General features: G+C 39.7%; 1 protein-coding gene across 5 annotated transcripts; it reads left to right on the plus strand.

The window, feature by feature from the left end:
* Positions 1-8,951: 8,951 nt before the first annotated feature.
* On the plus strand, positions 8,952-22,094 carry LOC119797909 (sorting nexin-19-like). Of its 5 annotated transcripts, none has more exons than XM_038307168.1 (12): positions 8,952-9,043; positions 11,391-12,902; positions 16,161-16,299; positions 16,381-16,481; positions 16,551-16,670; positions 16,755-16,873; positions 16,963-17,050; positions 17,144-17,294; positions 19,887-20,010; positions 20,316-20,500; positions 20,579-20,666; positions 20,818-22,094. In XM_038307168.1, the coding sequence occupies exons 2-12, from the start codon at positions 11,415-11,417 to the stop codon at positions 20,945-20,947; spliced, it is 2,733 nt and encodes a 910-aa protein (XP_038163096.1). In that variant the 5' UTR covers positions 8,952-9,043; positions 11,391-11,414; the 3' UTR covers positions 20,948-22,094. The 5 variants fall into 5 exon arrangements, 4 of the variants coding, with proteins under 4 accessions (XP_038163096.1, XP_038163095.1, XP_038163098.1 ...); XR_005282639.1 differs by lacking the exon at positions 8,952-9,043 and adding an exon at positions 11,167-11,228 and having other exon boundaries at positions 20,316-20,468; positions 20,818-20,958; XM_038307167.1 differs by lacking the exon at positions 8,952-9,043 and adding an exon at positions 11,167-11,228.
* The last annotated feature ends 925 nt before the right edge of the window (positions 22,095-23,019 follow it).

Consider the following 23,019-nt stretch of genomic DNA (forward strand, 5'->3'; position numbering starts at 1 on the left):
GATAACAGCAGGAACTTGATCAAAATAATTAAATTAAACATCTCTAATATATTGGTTCTGGTGTCGTATCATATGTCACAGAACTGCAGCAGCAGTTAGTTGTTATATAACACCCTGCTCAAGAGGATTAACCCTCTGCTGTGCTGTCAAAGTGAAACATGTTCATTTTATTGTTTTATTTTGCCTTTTTTCTCACAAAGATACATAAAGTCACACCTGTTTTATAAGTGGTACAGTATGAATTTATGCATTTCATAGCTTCAGGGTCACAATGTGTCTTTATTCAGTTAACAAGTATTCTAACTGAATTATTTTATTTTTATTTCAAATGTATGATTACTTTATTACCTGAATTGAAGTATTAAAAAAGTTTTAAAAAGCATTTTAAAATAGGAGAGGCAGAGAAGCTCACACAGCTTTGTTTTCATAACATATGGGGACATATTATATATATATATATATATATATATATATATATATATATATATATATATATATATATATATATATATATATATATATATATATATATATATATATATATATATATATACAGTATATAAGGAGACCCAACCGGAAACCCTGGAGCTGTTCAGTATTTCATAATCAGTTGGTCCTGGATATCATGGACTATATTTCGGCTTTATTTATGAGCAACTGTGCATCTAACTGCTGGGACTCACTCATTCCAAGTTGTTACAGAGTCTCACACCCTAACTGCAATGGCCTTGCAGGTAGGAGTAGCAATACCTCATAAGAATTTTACTCAGGTGAAAGTAAGAGTTATGGTACCATAAAACTACATCTAATTAGATTTTTTTTTTTAAATGTTACTATAGCGAATATATCTGAATAAATGTAACTTGTTACTACCCACTTCCTATGTTTATCTATCTTGACATCAATATTTGACAGGTCCCCTGTTTCTAATCAAGAGAAGCATCTTCAAAGGGCACATTTGCCACAATGTTTCGCAATACAAGGTATTTTGTTTCATTATTGCAGTGAACTCTTCTGGATAGAAACCTGCTGCCTATATGGACAGCTGACTGGCTGAGAGAAGCTATATATATGTATTTGTATATACATATATATATATATATATATATATATATATATATATATATATATATATATATATATATATATATATATATATATATATATATATATATATATATATATATATATATATATATATATATATATATAAACTGTTTTCTCACCCCTCGTGGGGTGGTATGTGTCATCCTCAAGCTCGGGTCCTCTACCAGAGGCCTGGGAGTTTGAGGGTTCTGCGCAGTATCTTAGCTGTTCCTAGGACTGCGCTCTTCTGGACAGAGACCTCTGATGTTTTACCTGGAATCTGCTGTAGCCACTCTCCCAGTTTGGGGGTCACAGCCCCCAGTGCTCCAATTACCACTGGCACCACTGCTGCTCCTAATTTCCACATCTTTTCTAGCTACTCTTTCAGCCCTTGGTATTTCTCAAGCTTCTCGTGTTCTTTCTTCTTGATGTTGCAGTCACTTGGGATTGCCACATCTATCACTACTGCCTTCTTCTGCTGTTTGTCGATCAACACGATGTCTGGTTGGTTAGCCATCACTAGTTTGTCAGTCTGGATCTTGAAGTCCCATAGGATCTTAGCTCGGTCATTCTCAACTACCTTAGGAGCTGTCTTCCATTTTGACCTTGGGACTTCCAGCCCATACTCATGGCAGATGTTCCTGTACACTATGACAGCTACCTGGTTGTGGCGTTCCATGTATGCACTTCCTGCCTGCATTTTACACCCTGCTGTTATGTGCTGTATTGTTTCAGAGGCATCTTTGCACAGTCTGCATCGGGGGTCCTGTCTGGTGTGGTACTGTAGACCCCAGCCTCTATTGATCTTGTATTGAGTGCCTGTTCTTGTGCTGCCATGATTAGTGCCTCTGTGCTGTCCTTCAGTCCAAAGTTTTCCACCTACTGGTAGGATTTTTTGATATCAGCCACTTCTTCTATTTGTGTTTGGTACAGGCCGTGCAGCGGCTTGTCCCTCCATGGTTCTCCTTCATCTTTCTCATCCTCACTTTCAGTTTTCTCCTGCCTGAGGTATTCGCTAGGCCAGAGTTCTTCAACAGGGGGTCCGCGACCCCTAGGGGGTCCGCAGAGGTACTGCATGGGGGTCGCGAAAGTCTTGGTTGATTACTTTTTTTTATATTCCCTCCTGCAACTTTTTGCACTAATTAAAATGTCTTTAAATACACATTAACATGAATTCAACGCACTGTAGTAAACATATAAATGGAAGCAGAAGATGTCCTTCAGTCGTCAATGCACACATTTAGCGACACACAGGAGCTCTTTCAAACCTGGGCACCATTTCATTGACCAGTTTGATAGAACACAATTTCATACAATATATATAATTAGGGGGTCCCCGCTCCATCTCGCAATCAGTTTGGGGGTCCTTGGCCTCGAAAACGTTGAAGACCCCTGCGCTAGGCCATGTGTCTTTGGGAGCCGTCTTTCTGATGTATTCCTGGATCTTAGTTGTTTCACCCTGGACAGTAGTCTTGGCACTCACTAGCCCTCGGCCTCCCTCGCTACGCCTCCTTGAAACCTGGAACTGATATATATATATTTATATATATATATTAGGGATGGGACGATTTATAAAAACCGTCAGAATCGTTCGGTTCGACTGTCTCGGTTCGGTTCGCGTGTGTTTCGTTCGGTTCATGCGCTGCTCCTCTTTCTCATAGAGGAAGCGTTTACACTCCAGAGCAGAAGGTGGCGGTACTGCGACCAAAGCCAACCGCCAGTAGTAAACAAGAAGAAGAAGAAGCAAAGCAGCTTAGCCGAGTGTAGCAGGGGAAAAAATCAGTTGTTGCGGAGAATTGTGTCGGACTGGCGAGTGGGAAAGAACAGGAGTTGGAAGATTTTTTTGGGGGGGATTTTTTCATTAATTTCATAATTTTTTATGGAATTTCGGTGTAACAATCAACATGTATCGAATCGAACCGAAAACCGTGACCAGAAACCGTGAATCGAACCGAACCGTGGATTTTGTGAACCGTTCCACCCCTAATATATATATATATATATATATAATCCCAAGTGACTGCAACATCAAGAAGAAAGAACACGAGAAGCTTGAGAAATACCAAGGGCTGAAAGAGGAGCTAGAAAAGATGTGGAAAGTAAGAGCAGCAGTGGTGCCAGTGGTAATTGGAGCACTGGGGGCTGTGACCCCCAAACTGGGAGAGTGGCTACAGCAGATTCCAGGTAAAACATCAGAGGTCTCTGTCCAGAAGAGCGCGGTCCTAGCAACAGCTAAGATACTGCGCAGAACCTTCAAACTCCCAGGCCTCTGGTAGAGGACCCGAGCTCTACCCACGAGGGGTGAGAAAACAGTTTATATATATATATATATATATACAGTGTTGTGCCTGAACGCGTTCATTGAACGAAAGTTCATGAACTCGTTCATATTTTGGGCGAACGTGAACTGAACGTACTGCATTATTGCCTGATGAACGTTATTGTGAACTCGTTCATTCTGGCGTCTGTGAACGGCACGCTCTCTCAGTTCAACTCCGTTCAATAGGTTGCCAGATTTCTATAGAGTCCTCCAGGCGAAACCCCGGCTAAATCACACCGTAAACTGGCCTTAATATGTAGCGGGAAAAACACCCAATCTGGCAACACCAGCTACCAGCGTCGTAGCCTACAGCCGCGTGCGTCATCAAAACAAAATGCAGCGTGAAGCCACAGCAGCATGGAGGCGACTTAAAACAGGTTTATGACCAGGTGGTCGGTGAGGATGATGGCAACAAGTTTGCCCGCCGGCTTTCAGTAAAAAAATCCGCACTTCAGTAACCTTAATTCCTACCTCAGCCTGGTCCCTCAGTTTGTGTTAGTAAAATCTTCTTGAGCGGAGGTCTTCAACAGGGGATCCGCGACCCCTAGGGGGTCTATGGAGGTACTGCATGAGGGTCTGCATGGTTAGTTGATATTTTTATATTCCCCCTGCATTTTTTCCCCCCACTAATTGAAATGTCTTTAAATACTCATTAACATGAAATCAACACACTGTAGTAAACAGATAAATGGAGGCAGAAGATGTCTTTCAGTCATCAATGCTCACATTCAGCGACACACAGGAGCTCTTTCAAGCTGGGCACTGTTTCCTTCACAACAACCAGGAATCAGAATCAGAAAAACTTTAATAATCCCAGGGAGAAATTTATTTCTTTACATTACTCCATCTGTAATAGAGTGACTATAGGACACAATTTCATACAATATATATAGTTAGGGGGTCCCCGCTCCATCTCGCCATCAGTTTGGGGGTCCTTGGTCTGGAAAACATAGAAGACCCCTGTTCTTGAGGGTTTTACTATCCATGTAACTTGTTTGTTAAACCTGCCTGGTATAATTTTCCAGGATTCCTTTTTAGTATGTATTGAAATGGAATTTCAAATGGAAAAAATTATAAAAAAAAAAAAAAAAAACATTTGCACCTTAAAGACTACTTTCCTATTTTTCTTTTAATAATTACTCATAAAAAAGACCATTCAAGCAGCACATTTTTCCTGATGTTTTTGAGAATATACTGTAGGGGTGAAAGCTGCAGCTGCTACTAGTGTGAAGTGAATGGACAGCAACAAAGCATTAAAGCAACAATGGGGAAATGCTGTCCTCTCAATGCTAATGTAAACCCTGGTTGGATAAGGATTCAAAACTGGATATGAAGATGAAATCTGACGCACAGTTTCAGAGTTACAACTGATAAAATAATTGCTGTCTGTGGTTCTACAGTAGGCTATGGTGTAATTGAGCAATATATGAAAAAAAAAAAAAAAAGAACTATGAACTAGTTCATTTTTTGGAATTGTGAACTATGAACTGAACTAGTTCATTTTAAAATGTGTGAACTGAACTTTGAACTAGTTCACGTAGAAAGAGAACTTTCCCAACACTGTATATATATATATATATATATATATATATATATTAGTGCTGTCAAAAGTATCGCGTTATTAACGCGTTAACACGAGGCCATTTTAACGGCGATAATTTTTTTTAACGTGAGATTAACGCTATGTGGTTTTATGGTACAATTTTCCAAGTACATCCCGCTGCAGCCTGCGAGAAGGCGGGGCTATTTTCCCCCAGTGTATGCATTTCTCATAGGCTTCGAGAGCAGAGCTCCTCAAGGAAAAAAGACGCTCATACACTGGGTGACGCTAGTCTCTTTTCTTTAAGCCCCACCACCAACAAACAAGTTGAGTGTCTGGTAACTAGTAGCAACCTGAAATACGCTGAGAAAACAGATTACTGAGGTGAAATGGAATCTCGTAGCAGCACTCTTGCCGTCTGTGTACGCCACAGGTCGGTATCGTGTGTGTGTGTGGGTGGGTGTGTCTGTGTGTGGGTGAGTGGGTGTGTGTGTGTTCTCATTTTTGTTAAGAGGCTGAAAAGTAACTTTCTAGAGCATAGATTACCTTCATCTAGTGATGTCGGTCTATTGATTTTGATGTATTGATTGAAAATTGTTCATTATTACCTTGGTTAATTAACATCTAATGTTAACTCTACTGCATTTTATAGCAGTAGGGTAAAATGCTTGTCTTTGTTCAAAAGACTGTATTAACTGTAAAGACTGTCTTTTACGTCAGCCTGTTTTCAGGGCCTTTTTTTTGGCTACATATTTGTTATTTTTTGCTACATGCCTCCCCATCTTCTTGCCATATGTTTCTATGGCATAAATCAGTATCTGTGACCTGTTTTCATTTTAAAAAAAGAACATTGGCACAAACCTAGCCTGTATGTATTTTTTTGTATGTCATCGAGAGTATTTAAATGATTTTCAATCAGGAAAAAAATGTGCGATTAAAATGCGATTAATCGCGAGTTAACTCAGGCATTGATGCGATTAATCGCGATTAAAAAATTTAATCGATTGACAGCACTAATATATATATATATATATATATATATATACACTATATTGCCAAAAGTATTTGCTCACCCATCCAAATTATTGGAATCAGGTGTTCCAATCACTTCCATGGCCACAGGTGTATAAATTCAAGCACCTAGGCATGCAGACTGTTTTTACAAACATTTGTGAAAGAATGGGTCGCTCTCAGGAGCTCAGTGAATTCCAGCGTGGAACTGTGATAGGATGCCACCTGTGCAACAAATCCAGTCGTGAAATTTCCTCGCTCCTAAATATTCCACAGTCAACTGTCAGCTGTATTATAAGAAAATGGAAGTGTTTGGGAACGACAGCAACTCAGCCACGAAGTGGTAGGCCACGTAAACTGACGGAGCGGGGTCAGCGGATGCTGAAGCGCATAGTGCGAAGAGGTCGCCAACTTTCTGCAGAGTCAATCACTACAGACCTCCAAACTTCATGTGGCCTTCAGATTAGCTCAAGAACAGTGCGCAGAGAGCTTCATGGAATGGGTTTCCATGGTCGAGCAGCTGCATCCAAGCCATACATCACCAAGTGCAATGCAAAGCGTCGGATGCGGTGGTGTAAAGCACGCCGCCACTGGACTCTAGAGCAGTGGAGACGCGTTCTCTGGAGTGACGAATCGCGCTTCTCCATCTGGCAATCTGATGGACGGGTCTGGGTTTGGCGGTTGCCAGGAGAACGGTACTTGTCTGACTGCATTGTGCCAAGTGTAAAGTTTGGTGGAGGGGGGATTATGGTGTGGGGTTGTTTTTCAGGAGCTGGGCTTGGCCCCTTAGTTCCAGTGAAAGGAACTCTGAATGCTTCAGCATACCAAGACATTTTGGACAATTCCATGCTCCCAACTTTGTGGGAACAGTTTGGAGCTGGCCCCTTCCTCTTCCAACATGACTGTGCACCAGTGCACAAAGCAAGGTCCATAAAGACATGGATGACAGAGTCTGGTGTGGATGAACTTGACTGGCCTGCACAGAGTCCTGACCTCAACCCGATAGAACACCTTTGGGATGAATTAGAGCGGAGACTGAGAGCCAGGCCTTCTCGTCCAACATCAGTGTGCGACCTCACAAATGCGCTTCTGGAAGAATGGTCAAAAATTCCCATAAACACACTCCTAAACCTTGTGGACAGCCTTCCCAGAAGAGTTGAAGCTGTTCTAGCTGCAAAGGGTGGACCGACGTCATATTGAACCCTATGGATTAGGAACGGGATGTCACTTAAGCTCATATGTGAGTCAAGGCAGGTGAGCAAATACTTTTGGCAATATAGTGTATATATATATATATATATATATATATACAGTGTTGTGCCTGAACGAAAGTTCATGAACTCGTTCATATTTTGGGCGAACGTGAACTGAACGTACTGTATTACTGCCTGATGAACGTTATTGTGAACTCGTTCATTCTGGTGTCTGTGAACGGCACGCTCTCTCAGTTGAACTCCGTTCAATAGGTTGCCAAATTTCTATAGGGCCCTCCAGGCGAAACCCCGGCTAAATCACACCGTAAACAAGCCTTAATATGTAGCGGGAAAAACACCCAATCTGGCAACACCAGCTACCAGTGTCGTAGCCTACAGCCGCGTGCGTCATCAAAACAAAATGCAGCGTGGAAGCCACAGCAGCATGGAGGCGAAAAAGCAGCAGTATGATCACTTAAAACAGTTTTATGACCAGGTGGTCGGTGAGGACGATGGCAACAAGTTTGCCCGCCGGCTTTCAGTAAAAAAATCTGCACTTCAGTAACCTTAAATTCCTACCTCAGCCTGGTCCCTCGGTTTGTGTTAGTAAAATGTTTTTGAGCGGAGGTCTTCAACAGGGGGTCCGCGACCCCTAGGGGGTCCACGGAGGTACTGCATGAGGGTCTGCATGGTTAGTTGATATTTTTATATTCCCCCCCTGCAATTTGTTTTCCCACTAATTGAAATGTTTAAATACGCATTAACATGAAATCAACACACTGTAGTAAACAGATAAATGGAGGCAGAAGATGTCTTTCAGTCATCAATGCAAACATTCAGCGACACACAGGAGCTCTTTCAAGCTGGGCACCGTTTCCTTCACAACACCTGTCCCATCAACCAGGAATCAGAATCAGAAAAACTTTAATAATCCCAGGGAGAAATAAATTTCTTTACATTACTCCATCTGTAATAGAGTGACTATAGGACACAATTTCATACAATATATATAGTTAGGGGGTCCCCGCTCCATCTCGCCATCAGTTTGGGGGTCCTTGGTCTGGAAAACAGAGTATGTATTGAAATGGACTTTCAAATGGAAAAAATTATTAAAATAAAAAAAAACATTTGCACCTTAAAGACTACTTTCCTATTTTTCTTTTAATAATTACTCATAAAAAAGACCATTCAAGCAGCACATTTTTCCTGATGTTTTTGAGAATATACTGTAGGGGTGAAAGCTGCAGCTGCTACTAGTGTGAGGTGAATGGACAGCAACAAAGCGTTAAAGCAACTATGGGGAAATGCTGTCCCCTCAATGCTAATGTAAACCCTGGTTGGATAAGGATTCAAAACTGGATATGAAGATGAAATCTGACGCACAGTTTCAGAGTTACAACTGATAAAATAATTGCTGTCTGTTGTTCTACAGTAGGCTATGGTGTAATTGAGCAATATATGAAAATAAAAAGAACTATGAACTAGTTCATTTTTTGGAACTATGAACTGAACTAGTTCATTTTAAAATGTGTGAACTGAACTTTGACCTAGTTCACGTAGAAAGAGAACTTTCCCAACACTGTATATATATATATATATATATATATATATATATATATATATATATATATATATATATATATATATATATATATATATATATATATATATATATATATATATATATATATATATATATATATAAAATTTTTTTGCTGTGAGTGTGGTCAGGTATATGCAGACTCAGTAGCTCCTCTAAGCCAGTCAGCTGTCCATATGGGCAGCAGGTTTCTATCCAGATAATCTTTGCTGCAGGATTAAAACATGTTCTGGAAGCTTCAGGAGGAGAAGGACAACATTTTCCCACCTAACATATGCTCCTTAATCTAACAGGTACTGCAATCTAATATTTTCTAGTCATAATTTATATTTTCTTTTCCATCTTTTACCTAGCTTTAGTATACATTTGGCAAGGATAGAGGAGTTATATCAGTTCTGACCTAGTTTGTTGCTTGGTTGCCTATTTAAGCCCACAGGTGTAAGTGATATGTATATTGACTAAAATTACTTTCAGCAAAACCATAGTTGAATTATAAACTTTGACAAATGTGTATAAAACACAAACCAGTATAGGGGACAGGTGCTTGAACAATATCAATCTGTTGGTTATTATCGTAGGGTTTGAGTGAATAACTGACTAAAACAGCTAGTCTGTTAAACAGAAAACACTATTCAAGGCTAAGTAATGAAATGAAATGTGGATGGTTTTAGCTCCTGCTATTATTTAAGCTTTATACTTGCTTTAGTTTCATTGTCTTTTGTAGTTATTCTTACAGATAAGGTTTTTAGTGTATTGTACATCCCACAGCTACTACTTTTTAACTACAAAATCTCTTCTGCTTTGCAACATGTATAACTTATTATTTTATGATTCTAATTTTATGAAGGTGATTATGTGTAACATCACCACATCAAACATCTCAAAAAGCAAATAAAAATGGATTAAATGTAACTACTTACTTACCATCTTTGTTATTACTAATATCATATATAGCATTTTTTTTAAATACCACTATCACTTCCTAAGGAATGTTTTGACTTGATTCCAATTTCATAAAATTCAGCTGGTTACTCTGAAGTTGTGAGAGGTTGCTTTGTGAAAATATGCATACCTGTAGGTCATAACGGGAATTTCATTGCGACAAACAAGTAAAGACCCAGGTTTTATGATGTGATCGTATGGACCTTTTTTTCAAGAGGCACAACATGTCATAAGCCAGCATTTTGTTTCATTACTGTTGCAAAGAACATGTTCTATAAATGGAATTTTGAAACGACCAAAAACAAGATTTTTAAATGAAATTTGCCACGGAAAATGCAATCCAGAAATGAATCTTCGAAATACTTCAAAAAAGGTTTTGAGACGAACTTTAATGTTTTCTCATTATTATTTTTTTTAAATGTCCTTTTTCTAATTTTATCTTTTCGAAGATCCATCCATCTTCTTCTGCTTTTCATATCTGTCAGGGTTGCAGTGTGGCTGATGCATGTCTTCAGCAGTCTTAAGGCAAAAGGCAGTGTTTGATCATTGTTTTGATTGCCGGGTCTGAATCCAAGGAGGGAAGGTGTTACTAGACCATCTCTGGTCATCATAGGTCATCTTAGCCTACATTATTGGATTGTCATTCTGGCTGATTTACACAGAAAGTGAACAGACATACAGAATGAATAGTTATTTAAAAGAGAAAATAAAATAAAAAGACATTAATCTTTAACAACAGGTAACACAGAGACACAGAACCATGAACACACACACTCACACCTAGGGACAATTTAGAGATCCCAATTAACTGTCAAGGTTTCAGACTGCAGGATGGAGCTGGCATATCCAGAGAAAACGGACACATGCAGGGGGAGTACATGGAAACTCCATGCTGATTTGATTCCAAGTCCAGGGCTTTTTTTTTTTTTTTGATTTTATATATAAAAAAAAAACAAATATTTTTTAAACTTCCCTTTTGCAGATTGAGTATTTTAAATTTGGATTCTTTGCAAATAGTGTTTTAAAGATAACTTTTTCTTCAATTCACCTCAGGCGTAGAGGCTCACCCTTGACCAATATAAATGTTGGTCCATTCTGACCAATAGAAATGTGTCTTTTCTCCCAGCTCCAGAGGACTCAAGTGTTATAGTAACTTAATTTTGGAGACATTCAATTATTTCTCTAGGTAAATATAAAGCCCTTTGCACGAAATGCCCTTCTCAGAAACTCGCCCATGTAGATTAAGAGGGTCGGATCCATGATTCATGTTTTATTTATTTATTTACTTATTTATTTAATTCCTTCAAAATTCTTTTTCAGATTGAGTTTTACAAACTGCATAAAAAAATAAAACATGAAAAATATTAAATCTCTCTTAACCATTTATGATTAAGAGATCTTCAATGTCCTGGAACAGACTGGCGACCTGTCCAGGATGTACCCCGCCTCTCGCCCATAGACTGCCTGAGATATCCGACTCTGAAGGACTAAGCCTGAGAAGATGGATGGATGGATGGAACTCTCATTGTTTTTCATGTCTGGATTACATTTTTTTAAAAATTTGCAATTACAACATGTGTTCTTTGCATGCAACAATAACTAAAAGAAAATAACTCCCTATAATTATACATTTAATTTAATTTTAATTTGAACCCTAATGGTTTCCTCTCCAAAATAATTGATCTTGGTTTTCCACAGGACATCCTCTACCATATTTCTGAGATGCCTTCCTCAAAGAGTTCCATTCATTGGACTGTTTCCGAATTATTCGGTCAGCGGAGGCTGTTAGGGTTCGGTGCTGTACTGGCATGGCTCATCCTGTTCCATCTCCTGGTGAATGTATGGCTGCTGTGTATCTTCACGAGTCTTTTGGTGGTTCTCGGTGGTTGGATCGGTTCCCGTGCTGCCCTGGATGCAAACAGTTTCTTACATTTGGAACATTTTCTGCCCCTTGGGACGCTTAACCCTCCTCTGTGTTCCCCCGAGCATGAGTGGAGGCTGAACCATGAGATCCACTGTGTTGTCCACAAAGCGGTACGCGACTTTGTTTCTTCGTGGTATCGAACTCTGCTCCCTGAGGTGGAGGGAGAGTTTGAACGTGCAGTGTGTCACTCGATGCTGGAGGCTGTGATGGAACTAAAGGAGCGTGCACAACGAGTGGACAGAAAAGCTCTGATTCAGCAGCTGTTAGAGCTGTACGGCTGTCACCTGCAGAGCTACATGACTGTAAGGCAGACCCAGTCCACAAAAGAGAGCAATGGCTTATGGCAGCTCTATAGTAAAGTCAAGTCCCCTCATCCAGCTGTGAGCAATTCCGATGCTGAGCTCAACTACTCCAGAGCCATGGTTAACCTTGTGTTACATGTTCTTGTCCCATACCCTCAGATGGAAACCAGGACTGGCGCTCACATGGTGACAGAACTCATCACCTGTAACATGGTGTTACCACTCATAAGCCGGGTTTCTGATCCCGACTGGCTCAATCAGACAATCGTTGACATATTTATGAGAACCAGAGAAGCAGAGGAGATGACTCTGGATGAATCTTCTGTCAATGCACTGTACACATGTCATGAGCAGCAGGAATCGTGGTCCACCTGCAAGTCCCTGTCTATATCTGAACAAACCAGTTTCCACTGCAAAACCTCCGATGACATAGATGAGCCTCAGTACCAGAGCATAATCTCTGGGATGGACTCATCTCAAAGCAGCCTCATCAGCCTGACATCTGCAGGACGAACACCCAGTTACCAAGCTGGTTTAAACACACCGTCTAAGGTGAACTGCTGCTCACTCACATCAGGCCAACATTCCCAGTTAGTGTCCAAAATGGTTTCTGTGAACCAACTTATCCATTCAGATTCAGATGATGATCTCGCCGAAGGAGTTTGTGACTGTGCTCCCACTGCCAACCTCTGCAGTCTTCTCCCTGTAAGTGAGGGAGAAGCATTTGGATGTTTTCGACCTCTAAAAAATCTTGGACTAAAGGTAGTTGAACCTAAAGACTCCCAATGGCCAGCCGGCATTGCTCAGGTGAAGTCCCCCATCATCCCGCAAAGAAAGCTTTGCCTAACCTCGTACAACTTTGACGCTTCCAGTGGCCCCATTGCGTCTTCTTTCAGAATTCAGAATGTTCATGTTTCTGGGACAGTCAATGTGAAGGACCAGCGAAGCACAGGCATACATCCCTACACACTCTACACTGTTAAGGTGCTTTTACCTACTGTTTGACTCTATTTTATCATTACATATTATTAACTATTACTGCCATGACTTTCTTTGTGAAGTCAGAATTCTGCAAAGGAGGGCAGATGTGTAAGAGAAGTTTTACTAAAAATACACATTAAGTACTCTCCACATTTATTTTTTACCTTTTATGAATGCAGATTCAAAACCATAAGGCCCCCAATATATCACAAGCATACACTATATTGCCAAAAGTATTTGCTCACCTGCCTTGACTCACATATGAGCTTAAGTGACATCCCGTTCCTAATCCATAGGGTTCAATATGACGTCGGTCCACCCTTTGCAGCTAGAACAGCTTCAACTCTTCTGGGAAGGCTGTCCACAAGGTTTAGGAGTGTGTTTATGGGAATTTTTGACCATTCTTCCAGAAGCGCATTTGTGAGGTTGCACACTGATGTTGGACGAGAAGGCCTGGCTCTCAGTCTCCGCTCTAATTCATCCCAAAGGTGTTCTATCGGGTTGAGGTCAGGACTCTGTGCAGGCCAGTCAAGTTCATCCACACCAGACTCTGTCATCCATGTCTTTATGGACCTTGCTTTGTGCACTGGTGCACAGTCATGTTGGAAGAGGAAGGGGCCAGCTCCAAACTGTTCCCACAAAGTTGGGAGCATGGAATTGTCCAAAATGTCTTGGGATGCTGAAGCATTCAGAGTTCCTTTCACTGGACCTAAGGGGCCAAGCCCAGCTCCTGAAAAACAACCCCACACCATAATCCCCCCTCCACCAAACTTTACACTTGGCACAATGCAGTCAGACAAGTACCGTTCTCCTGGCAACCGCCAAACCCAGACCCGTCCATCAGATTGCCAGATGGAGAAGCGCGATTCGTCACTCCAGAGAACGCGTCTCCACTGCTCTAGAGTCCAGTGGCGGCGTGCTTTACACCACCGCATCCGACGCTTTGCATTGCACTTGGTGATGTATGGCTTGGATGCAGCTGCTCGACCATGGAAACCCATTCCATGAAGCTCTCTGCGCACTGTTCTTGAGCTAATCTGAAGGCCACATGAAGTTTGGAGGTCTGTAGTGATTGACTCTGCAGAAAGTTGGCGACCTCTTCGCACTATGCGCGTCAGCATCCGCTGACCCCGCTCCGTCAGTTTACGTGGCCTACCACTTCGTGGCTGAGTTGCTGTCGTTCCCAAACACTTCCATTTTCTTATAATACAGCTGACAGTTGACTGTGGAATATTTAGGAGCGAGGAAATTTCACGACTGGATTTGTTGCACAGGTGGCATCCTATCACAGTTCCACGCTGGAATTCACTGAGCTCCTGAGAGCGACCCATTCTTTCACAAATGTTTGTAAAAACAGTCTGCATGCCTAGGTGCTTGAATTTATACACCTGTGGCCATGGAAGTGATTGGAACACCTGATTCCAATAATTTGGATGGGTGAGCAAATACTTTTGGCAATATAGTGTATGTGCATAATGGTTCTTCGCACCCATGGATTGCTTTTCATGTGCATGTTCCCTCTGTTGCCAACTCTTTAGCAGGAAAAGCCGCCATTGGCTGTACTACAATCGCTAGTCCCTAATACAGCTGCAAAAGAGTGAAATCATAAAATTGGCAGGACAGACAGCAATGAAAAGCTCTTTAAATAGCTTTAAAAAAACTGCAATAAATAGCTTCAAGCATTAATTTATACATTACCTGAAACTGCATTGATTCATTTGGTTATGTCATCAAATTCAACTTAAAGATACAGTAGCAGCCATTTAAAATGGGCCATCAGTCAAATACCGGCCGATTGGCAGCCCGTTTCCATGCAACTTCAAGCTGAATCGCCTCCAACTTCCACCCACTAGCCTACTCCTGGGTGTGCATCTTTTTTTAACTCTTTTTTTAACTCCACCCTTTCACTGAATTACAGGGTCTGACAAGGAGGTGACGCTTCTCTTTAGATCTTAATGTTCACAAATCATGACAGAAAGAATATTTTAGTACGAATATTGTTCAAAAAAGAATTGTGGGGGACCAGCCAAGGAACAGCCACAAGTCTCCAGTGGATAAGGCGGTGTGTGTAAATTAAATAATTATCACTTTTAATTAAAAACACATCACATTAAATATATATATATATATATATATATATTGTTTACTTCAGGCACTGTTGGCTGCATGCATAGTTTGCCATTGATTTTGCCTGTTACTGCTTTGGAGGGGCTTTCAGCTGCCCTTGCTGCTAGCTGAACACAGAAAATTTTCATTAGATTTGTTGTTATTCATTTTAAAAAAAGTCACTAGAAAAAAAGTAATTAAAATATAGCAATTAAGCCAGTAACACCTCTCCTCTATATGTGCAAGGACCTGTTTCCACAAACTCATGCCAACCTAGTCCTCTTTGGGTGGGAACCAGCCGAAGGGAGTACAAAAAACTGCCTCTGATTGGCTACTTCTTAGCAAATTCTGCCTCTTGAACCATCCCGGTTTCCTGTTTGTGGCTGATAATATTAGCAAAGGGTCTATCGTTGTTCTCTTAAAGAGCTAAAAATTGTTCATCAAAGTCATTGAGTATTAGATATCTTAATCTTACACACTAGTGAATGTGTTCTTATAGTAGCAGCTACATAACTAAAAATTATGATAAATATTGAACTGTTTATTGATGAACAAAGACATTTCCAATTTAAATCAGTTTACAACAACTGTTGGGCATTTTTCCCTTTACGTTTTTCAGCATTGTGTTTATAAAATCATCATATAATGACAGAGGTGGCTGTTGGATATGAAGTCAGAATTAAACTCATGAAGAGAACAGCAGTTAGCCTGAAAAGTCTTTGCTCGTGTTACTAGCCACAACCAGGACAGAAGACAGGACTGTCGGAGATTTCATGAAAAGTAAACAATTTCAGTCTGTTAACTTTCTCTGGTTGGTTCTACTTTCAAAGTGACAAAAGTTGGCAACAGCGCAAAGAAGCAGATCTACATGGTGAGTAGAAAAGAAGCTACATACATATAAAAAGCAAGACATGAATGTAGACAGGGAGTATTTACTCAGGTGTCTGATATAATGGGGGCCCCATGGTATTAAATTTACATGCATAAAATCGTAAAACAATTGGTGTGAAGAGTATTTTATATCCATGTATTTTAAATAAACTGATTTACTACACATGCACACTTTTGGCAGAATTATAAGTTTTAGATTTTTCTATTCTTGTGTGTTTTTACAATGCTGTTCAATCCCAAAGCTAAGGCATTTTTATTTAAAAGTTTGAGATGGTGTCTGATGGGGGGAACGACGTTGCTACACCACTGGCAGTCGGCCACACTGTTGACCGCAGGTACAGCGAGTTCCTGAACCTCCAAGCAAGATTAGAAGAGAAGACTGAGCTTAAAAAGCTAATTAAAAGTAAATAATAAATTACTCTATTTGTTATTCTAGTTCATCCAATAGAGGGTGATCATTGCCTGTACACGGTATGTTTTTCAGATGTCAAAGGCCTAAAGAAAATATTCCCTGATCTTCCCTTTGGCAGTCAGGACAGTGAGAAAGTTGAAGCTAGGAAAAGCCAGTTGGATGCCTTCCTAAAGGTAGGTTTGCGATGTATGACATTACAATGCATGGATAAGCATGATATGTGGATTTTTCTTTTCTTGTAGCAATTAAGCAGCATTCCTGAGACAGCCAACAGTGAAGACATGCAGGAGTTCCTGGCTATTAACTCAGATGTTTGTGTGTATTTTGGAAGAAAGCCATTAACAAAGTCAAGAATTGATAAGGTAGCCAAACCACACTAAAGTAATCAGATTTAAAGTGTTTGTGTGTTGATTTATTGTATATTATCTCCAATCTTCATCTCAAAGATGATGGAAAATGCTTTGGATACTCTGAGGACAGCTTTCCCTCATCCTGAGCTTCTTAGTCCAACCGAGGACATTGAGGGTGATGCTGATGGAAGAACAATGGACTACAGGAAGTACAGGTGACAACTCAGTCTGTTCAATATACTGTGACGTAATTATTTATTTTTGATTAAAGATATATTTACATTTCCTTTATTTTGTGCTCCAGGAAACTTTTCCCAAGTAAAATGTCTACATCGCTCAATATACCAGAACTCCATCCTAAAGTGACATATTGCTTCAGTGAAGGCAGTTCTGTAAGATAACACTGGAAACGTTCTCTACATGTTTCAGCCACACATAAAAGACCCAGAGATTTGATATATGAAAATTTTTTTGTGTCTGTTCAGGTGCTTAATGGCATGTCTTTGCTTGGCTTGGAGATCTTTGTCAGACAGCAGGAGAAACTTTTGTGTGGGCCAGATGTGACCGAAGCAACCAAGCAAGGCTGCACCCTGCAGGACAAAGACAAGAAGATATCAGGGAAAAGTCATGGGACAGGTTGGGATAATAATATGGACCTTGCATCATCCCTTTTCTGGTCATTTCACATAGATTCCCTTACTTGTTAAATAAATTTTCCTCTATTTACCACAGTTGAATCTAAAGGTTCCATTACTCAGTTCGTGAGACAGAGACTCAGGTCGTATTGAATGGAGGTGGACACAGTTGTGACAGGCTGCACAGCCTCTTTGGCTACTTTGCCAAGTTTCCGCTACATTAGGAGATAACTTCTTTATTTTGAAACTTTCTTATTCTGAACAACAATAAACTGTTAAAATAAGGATGCTGTCCTCTTCTTCCATGCATTTGCATAACAATGGTGTCATTTTCACTTTCACCCCAGAGGGTGAAAATTTTTTTAAAACCTCTTGAATTTGCAGTTTCCCTCTTAAAGGATGAGCAACCCTGAAGGAAAACTTGATGCAAAATACTTTACCATTCTACATGGAGTTTAGCTTTTTAACAAGACAGCAGCCATAAACAGGAAGCTAGATCCACGGTAGAATGGCTTATATGAAATCATTTTCATTTGAAAAATGGCCTTGTTAAAGTCCACACCTGAGTCAGATTCGAAATCTGTAGAGATGAAGCCAAAATTTTCCCAAACAAGCCCCAGATGACTTCTTACTAAGTACCAGACTTAGACAATTAAGTTTTGAAATTTCTGAAATGTAATTTTGCACAGCTCTCATGACATTTCCATTTCGTAAAGTGCAGCAGTGATCAAACGTAAACAGTGTGGAAGAAAAAAGACATGGTACAAAAAAAAACAGAAAAACAAGTATTTTAATTATGTATCTGTAAAGTCAGTTGGTTCTGCTTGATTTTTATTTTTGGAGTAATACCATTAAATACCTGTAAATAAGGAAATGCAACATGTTTTTTTTTATTTTCTTTTTTTTAATGTATTTTATTTGAAATAGGACAGTGCACATTAATTAATGCATCTGCAAATCCTTCAACATAAATATGCCGAAGTTGGCACCACAGCTAAATTTAATATGTTTGTTATGAGGCAGGTACAAACATTTTACAATACATTAACAACACAGACTTTTCTACAGGAAAGCAAACACAGACGCAAAACATCGTAACAGACTATTAAAAATAAAAGAAACAACTTTTTTGTTAAAAGAGCCCAGAATTAGAATAATTTATGGTAGCATGACTAATTAGTTTTCAACCAAATTTTCAGGACTTGTTTGACAATTGAGCAGTGTCCACAGTTTTAGATATGCTCCAGCAGCGCCATAGATGTGTCCCTCTGACAGACACCAGCATTTGGCTGAATTTATTCCTATGTTTTAAAACATTACAATCACCTCTTGCTGATGTTCTGTTAATTATTCCAGAATTATTATTTTTTTAATTATCAAAACTATTCAAGGAAGAGCGCCAAGCAAATGTAGTACTTCGAAAATAAGACAAGCATTCAGGAACATCTGATAACTTTCAAAATCTAAAAAATATGTATTTTCTTAAAATGTTACAGTAATGATAGTTTAAAGGCTTGCTGTCTAAAACTTTAGTAGCTTCATAGCTCTCTCAGTTATCTGGCACCAGGTTGTAAAATGGTTTAAGTGCAGACTGAGTACATTTAAGTTATTGCCACATCTGCAGTTAGATATGACCTTCTGTGTTTCATATTTGATAAGCTTAATTTGATGATGTCAGGTATTTTCATTACATAGTGTCTAAAAGATAAATAAGAATCAAAGACTACCCTGAGATACTTAATATTTTTTACAACTTGTAAACATTCTTCATCAATGGCGTAACGATACAACAACAATAGGCCAATAAGCAACTTTATCTGGGTGGGCCCCATATGAAGTAAAACACTCTGGATTACCCATAATTCCAAGTCGTAGTGTAGAAAATAAAATACTCAAATACATCATTCTTTTAAGGTCTTTATTGGAGTTTGAAACATTTTATATGAGCATATTTTTTACCAACCATCTAATGATTTATACACAGTTATTAACATAGTAATAAAAGTACCACTGTCTGCTTTGCTATTGGTGTCGTGTTTAACCAGCTCACCATCATGTTGAAATCTGGCATTTGTTGGGGTATAAATAAGGTCTGGTCATTTAACTTAAAATTTTGCACCATAATGTCTGCAATCAGACTTCCTAGTCCACAATTGCGAAGGGGGCCTACCAGGCGTCAATGACAGGGCCCCTAAGAGGTCGGGGGCCCTAAGCAACAGCATTCTTTACTTAGCGATATTTACGCCATTGTTCTTCATTAACCAAAACAGTTGGTTGTTTTCCCCCTTGTCAGATTTTATATGAAAAATGGTTGTAATAATCTGTTTTAATACATTAAAATGACCTTAATTTTGAATTTCTAATTTGATATTATGTGAAGAATGGACAATAAAAACGTTGGCAAAGGCCCTCCTGTTTTACCTGTAGTGAGGCATATGCCTTAGCAACATGCAGTGACTTAGTATCACCACTGAGGTGCAGTAGAATTCAATTTTTAGATCAAACCCATCCTGTTGGTGGTTTAGTCCCTGAACCATTTGTTTCCAACAAGTAAAACTATGGTGTTAAAATAATTTATCTGTGTGCACTACAGACACAGCTGTGGCAGATGTTGCACTGAATATATTGTGCCTGTTGATGAAGGATCACTGGAGCTGGCTGTGCACTGAGAACATCCAGAAGGCAATCAGACTTCTCTTTGGCACCTTCATTGAAAGGTTTTTTCTTATCATTTTTAACCATACGATTTGTTATTTTACTCAATGCAGACACACATATATGAATAAATGAAAACAGATGCATTTTCCAAAACACAGCTGTGAATTGTACAGATCTTTTACTTAAAATATTTAATTTATGGACTTTTACAAACTCTATAATTTGTTTTAAAATCTACAAATATGTCTCTGTTTATTTGAATTATGTAATACTGATTTTTTTTATCAGACTATTTGACTGTTAGACTGCAAAAATTCTCCACATTTGATGTACAATAGAACTTTTTCATCTATTCCCATCCCAGGTGGCTGGATATAGGTGCTGCCCACCTAACCAGCGCCCCCTGCTGGATAATTTACCTTCAAGTCTTGCAAGAGGCTGTGTGGCCTGGCGGTACCCTTCCAGCTCAACCCCGGCCTGAGCGAAGTGTTGCAGAAAAAGAGGAAACCAAGGAGAGGTGTCTGGACTGCCTGATGCAGCTGCTTCCTGGTCTGTAGCAGCTTTTGGGGTTTTATTGATTTGATTGCCTACCTTAAGTGTATTTTGTTCTTCTTTTATGTTGCACAGAGCTAATAGCTGATATGTTGGGAAGCGAGAAGTACAGGCTGAGCTTGGAGACCATGCTTGAGTCTCTACAGGACCATCAGATAAACAAGTTAGTCAACTCTGTTTGGGCAAAGCAATTTGAGTCTATTCGTTATTAGTTTACTGGTAAACACCAAGGAGCCTTGTAAAATATGAAAATGAAGTTCTGTTTTTCCTTTAAGTTAATGTGTGTATCTGGTTGTTTGTGTTGCTGTCTGCAGGCATTTGATCTACAGTATCTGTGACGTGCTGCTGGAGTTTCTGATCCCCGAGTCATGCGATGTGGCCTTTCAGAAGTCTATGTTGCAGAGTCTGGCCAAAGAGTCGCAGAGAAACAGCATTTATACGTGACCAAAAATGTGTGACACACAAAGCAGGATCCCCTTTATGCAATATCTGCAGCGTATTTGTCTGATGAATGTAACAAATCGGTGGCTTTTGGTAAAAAAGTTTCCATTGACTCATTGTTCGTGTTTTTGGATGTAAAACCACTGACTTCACGCCGACCAAGAATTTTGTTGCTAGAGTAAATAGTTTGAATGTTATCTCTATGTGGAGGCAGCTCAGGATTGCTGCAAGGCAGAGCTACAGTAGGTCACAATTCTAGTGAGGCGAACGGCAAAAAAATGTTTTTGTTTTGCAACTGGAAAACGGGGACTAGATGTGGCTGTGACATAAGGTGAAGGTGCACCATTTCCTTAGCTATAAAACTTGCCCCAGCCAATCCACCGCTGTGTTTCCTTAGCTCCAGAGCTAGTCCCAGGCAATCTCCCGCTGTGTTTCCTTAGCTCCAGGGGGCAGCAGAGCTGGCCAAAACATCCTGGATACTGGGTGCTCTCTCTTTGCAGGGGTTCTAGTTCTGCTTTCCTTGCTGTGCCTGCCCGAGCTTCAGAACACCGTCTCACCTTACTTAAAGCTCCAGGGAAAGCAGCCTCTCATCAGCCGTAGCTTATGTAGCTCCAAAGTTAGAATCATCTCTGGACCCAGGGAATCCTATGTTTTGTTTTCCAACAAAAATAAAGCACCACGACTTGCTCTGTAAAACCCCTGTCCGCCATGTTAAGGTGAAACTGAAACTAGCAGACTAAATGAGGTAGTGGACCCCTTAACCTGCTTTTGCTCTCCAGGTGAATTCTGGCAAAAGATCAGGCAATAGAACATGAAAATGGTTGTCAATGCTTTTTTATTACTATTAAACCAGCAGGGAAGAAATGCGCAGTGAGGGTTGTGTTGCTATTGATGCCAATGGCCTTCCATTGGGCTTCTGTAAAGCTGCTCATTTTACCATGAGAACAAGAACTGAGGTGGAAAACTCAATGGGTTGGTGGCATAAAAATTGAAAGTGTAGTTTCCGCCCAGAGACAATAGAGGAGGGGGGACAGACACCTCAGTTGTCTCATAAAGAATTAGATTACCATCACAGGGACTTAGAAAATAATATATCAGTGTAAAAATGTTAATCAGTTTTGCTATAAATGCAGCACTGTATAGATATATAAAAAACACAATATTTCTTTTTATTATTATTTAATTTCACAGTAGTGCATCAAAAGGAAAAATAACCTTATCAGTACAGTTATATATTTTAATTTGAAGCCTGAAACAATAGAACAAAATTTGTCATGTCTTCTTTGACCCTGTAGAGGTGTCATTCTGATTACATTTCGACCAGGAAGGTTGGGAAGAAGAACAAAATAAGACAAATATAAACTTTTTAAATTCTCTTTGGTTGGAATAAATTCCCCCTTTTTGTGTTGTTCAACTTGTCACAGTTATATGTTTGAGAGGATTGATCAATCAGTCAATCCATTGATCATCCATTTTAGTTAAAATTGTTCACTGTATGATTGTTTAAGTCATTTTAATATCTACATGCTACGAGAAAATGTCAATTTGAATATAATTCATGTTAAAGCAAATTAAAATGTATCTTTTCTAAATGTATCTATTGATTTTACTTTTGATGTTGAATTTAAATCATTTGCTTATTAATGTTTTTAAACCTGCTCACCTTATAAGAGAATAACAAAATCAGGTAAAGTGAGAATGAGTTGTCCCAGCATCTTTGTTTGAAGCATGCCATTGTCACGATGATCAAGAGCTGAAAAGATAACAATAACTTGACAATACTTAAAGTAGGCAAACCTCATATCAGAGCGAGGTAGTAACTGTCATAATTTTTCAAGATGAACCCAGAATGCACACACAGACACGGAGCTAGTCTTGAGAGTTTATTGAAGGTTATGAGTTATGGATGAAGGTAACCAGAGGCTGTACCAGGCTAGAGTTGGAAGAGTTGGAGCCTTTCGGTGACAGCCGGCAGAGCAGGGCTTTTGGCGACGGCAACAGCGACAATGTGGCAGGACCCTTTGATGAGGCCTGGGGCGGCCAAGCAGCATTTCACCAGCAGGGAAGGAGGTCTT

This window comes from Cyprinodon tularosa, unplaced genomic scaffold (assembly GCF_016077235.1).
Source record: "Cyprinodon tularosa strain WSP-4 unplaced genomic scaffold, ASM1607723v1 ctg600, whole genome shotgun sequence".
Lineage (NCBI taxonomy): Eukaryota > Metazoa > Chordata > Actinopteri > Cyprinodontiformes > Cyprinodontidae > Cyprinodon > Cyprinodon tularosa.